At 32.0% G+C, this 4,942-nt stretch overlaps 1 protein-coding gene across 1 annotated transcript; it reads right to left on the reverse strand.

Moving 5' to 3' along the window:
* Positions 1-251: 251 nt before the first annotated feature.
* LOC108859839 (uncharacterized) lies at positions 252-1,144 on the reverse strand. Its single transcript, XM_018633747.2, has one exon. It carries the CDS (start codon positions 1,020-1,022, stop codon positions 429-431), a length of 594 nt encoding a protein of 197 aa, XP_018489249.1. The 5' UTR covers positions 1,023-1,144; the 3' UTR covers positions 252-428.
* Positions 1,145-4,942: the final 3,798 nt, after the last annotated feature.

Raw genomic sequence — 4,942 nt, forward strand, 5'->3', positions numbered from 1 at the left:
TTCTGTATGATAGAAATATCTCTACACAATATCCGCCGAAAATATTTTATACTACTAGATTTTTTTTTTGTCAACATTCTTTACCAGACTAATAATATATCCAAGAGTTTCAGTTAGAATTTTACCGAATTCGCAAATTTTAAGTCAAAACTAAACGATTTGTTGGGCATTAGTTAATAATAACACAATAAATAAAAATTAACAAAATGGTTTGTTTTTATATTTCATTTTGAATTTGCCGAATCGCAGAATGGTTAAACAGAAATTTATCATTCCTCAATTTGCAGAACTTTGATAATGATAAAACTTTGCTGCATCAGGACAATTACACAATTAATAAAGAAGAATCATATTGGCTGACTCAAAGTAATAATAACCTGCTGTAAACTCAAATAAACAAAAAAACAATAAGAAATTAACAGAAAATATCAACCTCTGTACAATGGAGATCTTTGTTGAAATATCATCTTGGATTGCCGGAAAACCTTACTCGGGCTCGGAAAGCTCCATCCTTTCCCTTTTCCCGTCACCGGAGAATATTTCATATCTCCGACGACCGCAACGGATCTCGACTTCCTCATGATTGCCGGCTTCGTCGCATCACCTCCTCTGTTTCCCATTAACATCCTCCAAAACGACAACGTTTTACTTCTCCGCACACGACCCGGTTCTAAACCCGACACGGAATCGACAACCGTATCCGGTTTAATCGGAACCGCCATCGATTTCGATCTCCGAAACGCCGGTTCGCATTCGATCAAACTCGCGACTCGACCTACGGACCCGCTGCTCCCAGAGAAACTAAAAGTAATGTCTCCAGCAAAGAGGGAAAACGAGGAGGAAGACGAAGAAGACGACGGAGAGAAACACACGGCGGCGCGTGAGCTACAGGAGCATGGGAGATCGTTAGCACAGTCGGGGCAAAGGGAAGAGAGTCGTTCGTGGAGACAGAAAGGGCAAACGCCAATAAAACCGCGCTTAGAAATGTGTTTGGGACATTGCGAAAAACCATCTTCGTCCATGTTTTGTTTTTCTCTACAAAAATTGTCTCGCGTTGTCTCTTCGTTTTCTTGGTGTTTTGAAGAAGTGGGAGAGAACAACAAGGAAGAGAGCTTTTTATAAAGCGTTTACTCTGAGTTTTAACTACGGTTAAATTATTACGGCGTTTGGTTATTACACGTAACTCTCTGTCATAGTTTTAGAAAGCGTCGAATCATTATTGATTAGTGATACGGTGCGTTTCAATGTTTGATGTTTATTTACGTTTTCTGCCATCGTCATTGGAACCATTCAGTTCATTCACGTGCGGCATGATGACTTTGGAATATTAAATGAAACGAATTGAAATTTATCTATATTTCAAACTATAACCAAATTTCAGAAAAAAAAAATTCAAATTCAGATTTGTTTTATAAAGAATTTATGGTTCAAACTCAAGACTAACTCTAAATTTATCGATTTTAACAATGCAAAATTGTTTTCTAGTCCGGAGTCATATACCCAAATTCATAAGTTTTGAATATAGTTAAATGCTGATATTTTTAGTTATTTCTTTCAAAATTGATCTGTAAAGGCAAACCTATTGATATAAGATTTGTTCCTAACCAATAAAGTTTGTTATCAGTTCTATGAAAGTACTGTTTTCAAAAACAAGTCTATGGTGACAGCATTTAGACTTCCGAGTGGATGCATCAAAAAGATTGAAAAAGTCTGTTCAATTTTTGTTTTGGTCTGGTCCAGAACTAAATGAAAGAAAAGAAAAAAATATCATAGGAAAACATTTGCAAAATGAAACAAGAGGAAAGCTTGGGATTAAGGCCATTAAAAGAAGTAAATCTGGTATCTTGTCTTAAACTAATTTGGAAGATTCCCTCGGCTAGATCTTTGTGGGTTAGCTGGATAAAGATATATCTTATCAGAAATGACTTTATATAGACGATCAAAAAGAATATTCAAAGTGGTTTATGGATGTCGAAGAAGATCCTCAAATGTGGGAGAGTGCTAAACAGTTTTACAGAGATGAAGTACATAATGAGAAGAGAACTTCTTTTTGGCATGAAATATGTACTTCTTTGGATTTTTTGAGTGATGTTTTAAGAGAAGGAAGCTATATTGACATGGGAATCTCAGTAAATGTAACAGTGGAGGATAATAGAAATCACAGAAAGAGGCACCATCGAGTACAAATTCTTAACAGAGTGGAAATGGAGATGGAGAAGTATAAAGAAAACTAGGTACAAGAGGAGTATATTTCAATGTGGAAGAATGATAAAGAAAAATACAAGAACACATTTTCTACGCGAGAAGTTTGGCTCAGTATTAGAGAAAGACATCAACTCTATTATTGGCATCAAGCAGTATGGTTTAAACATGCAACGCCCGAAGTACTCCTTTATCACTTGGATTGCAATGCACGGGAGACTATCTACAGGGATTGAATGAAGTGTTGGAATGGGAACACTGATGCACCATGTGCTCTATGTCAAGAGTCGTTGGAGACTCTAAATCACTTGTTTTTTGTGTGTGTTTATTATGCGCAACTTTGGGAGATTATTATAGAGGGTGTGTTGAAAGATCAGTATACGGTGAACTGGGAAAGTCTTATTAGACTTATCATGGGTGATTCAAGTTGGAGCAAAATTCAGATCTTCATTACGAGATATATGATTTGGAGGGAACGTAACAGGAGAAAACATGGAGAATCATCTGCTCCTGATGTGTTTTTGATAAAGAGACTTGATAAGAATATGAGATAAAAGTTCATAGTGATTCAGCGAAAAGGAGATAAAGAGTATGCAAATGGATGACACTTTAGTTTGATACTAGATAGAACAAAGTTATAAGAATGTTGAGAACCATTATGCAAAACTCAAAATAAGTTATACAGTTGTAAAGAGTTTTTTTTAAACTAAATTTAACATTCAGTTTCGAAAAAAAAAACAAATCTATGAAAGTATTGATGCGAGTGGAGTATTATTTTTGAATCTAGAGAAAATTGAATAGCCATCTTTAAATTTTAAATTTAAAAAGAGATATAAATGTTGTAGATTGAGTTATCTTAAACTCTAGAAATGGATTTAACAAGTGCACGAATCAAAATATTTGACGTGTAGATATAAAATCATGTGTGTGCTTAACAAAGACAGTTCCGAGTTATGGACACAAGCTTACTTGGAAAGAAAGCGACCTGACCGTCTAAATATTTAGATCACAGCCACTGGCACTTGGTTTCTTGGCAAAAAGATAATGGAAAGTAACCTAAAATACAAATATAACCCGACAATTTGGTACATTTGCGTAGTAGAACTTTATTTTTTTCTAACATTCGCGTAGAACTTTTATACATACACAAAACCTATTTCTTTGTTGACAAAATGACAATACTAGATTAACTTTCACTTTCATAACTGCGATATTATACTAAAATATATATATTTTTTAATTTATATGTTTCTTTTTAAACATGTTAAGACTGTATTTTCTTTTTCAAGTTCTTTTTATAATAGAAACTACAAAAGATACAAGTAGCACAGTAAAATAAATTACAATTATAAAAAAAATTAAAAAAAAAATTACAATTATAATAATAAATAACATAATGTATAACACGACGATTAAACCCAAAAGCAAACACAAGACGAGTAAGGCAGAAACACTCTACAAAACTACAAAGAATGTGTGACACATTTAAAACAGAGAAAAACTTCAAAAATGAAAATATTATGCTGCAAAATATACAAAACAATTACATTATGTTAAATCTCTAGTTTTTTAGAATCTAACATATAAAACAAACAAAAATACATATCAAAATTTATAGATCTACCTTTGAAAGTGTGAAAGATGAGAATCATCTATTTGAAAGATGAAAAACCTGCAAGAAGATAAATTAGTTAGAACACATAAGAAAAAAAATGAGAAATAAATAGTATAAAGTTTGGTGTTTTGATGTTCAAAGATATTAGAGAAAGGTTGGAGAATTTTAGAGTGAGAAATAATACATTTTTGTTACAGCCATTTGAAAAAAAGAAAGAATATGTGTAAATTTTCTTTATATATGGGGACAAAAATTTCAATTAGGTTAAATATTTTCGAAAGAAAAAATTTCCAGAAGACTTTGACTTAGGCGAGAAACCCAAATTCTTCTAAAATTTAGACAGAGACCCTAAATTTGACTAAAATTTAGGCGGGATATGTCAGAAGACTTCCAGAAGACTTCTCTGGAAGTCTTTTGTGAGTCTTCCAAACTCTATAATCATAACTAAAAAAAACACTCCATTAAACTTAAAAGATATTCAGAAAGTGTTTAAATCAAGTTATTAGATAGTAACTAAACACATTTAGGTCAAACTAAAAAAAAGTTTTTTGATAAGATTTCAAAATCTAACCCTAAAAATACCAACAATACCACAACATATGTTACAATACCCTAAACCAAAGACTATCATGACTTAATCAACATTCACTCATCTATGTTAAAAATAATTCAATTTCAGTAAAAATAAATCTCTATCTTTTAGAAATATTTATTAATACATGATTTCGAGTTTTTCTCTTTGAAAATATACTTTATAAAATTTATTAATTACTTTTAAAATCTAATTCATGGGAGGACTTCCTTTGGAAGACTTTTGGAAGACGATTTAGTCGCGAAACCTAAATTCTTTTATAAATTTAGGCGGGAACCCTAATTTTAACTAATTTTAGGTGGGATGTGCGAGAAGACTTCTTTTTAAGTCTTCTATGAGTCTTTCAGACCCTAAAATCAAATAACTATGCAAAAACATACTTTCTTAAACTTAAAATTAACTTAGAAAGTGTTTAAATCAATTTATTAGATAGTTACTAAACATATATAGGTCAATTTGAAAGGAAAAAAATGAAGATAAGATTTCAGAATCTAACCCTAAAGATACCAACAACACTATAATATATGTTACCA

Source organism: Raphanus sativus, chromosome 5, assembly GCF_000801105.2.
Source record: "Raphanus sativus cultivar WK10039 chromosome 5, ASM80110v3, whole genome shotgun sequence".
NCBI classification, from domain to species: domain Eukaryota; kingdom Viridiplantae; phylum Streptophyta; class Magnoliopsida; order Brassicales; family Brassicaceae; genus Raphanus; species Raphanus sativus.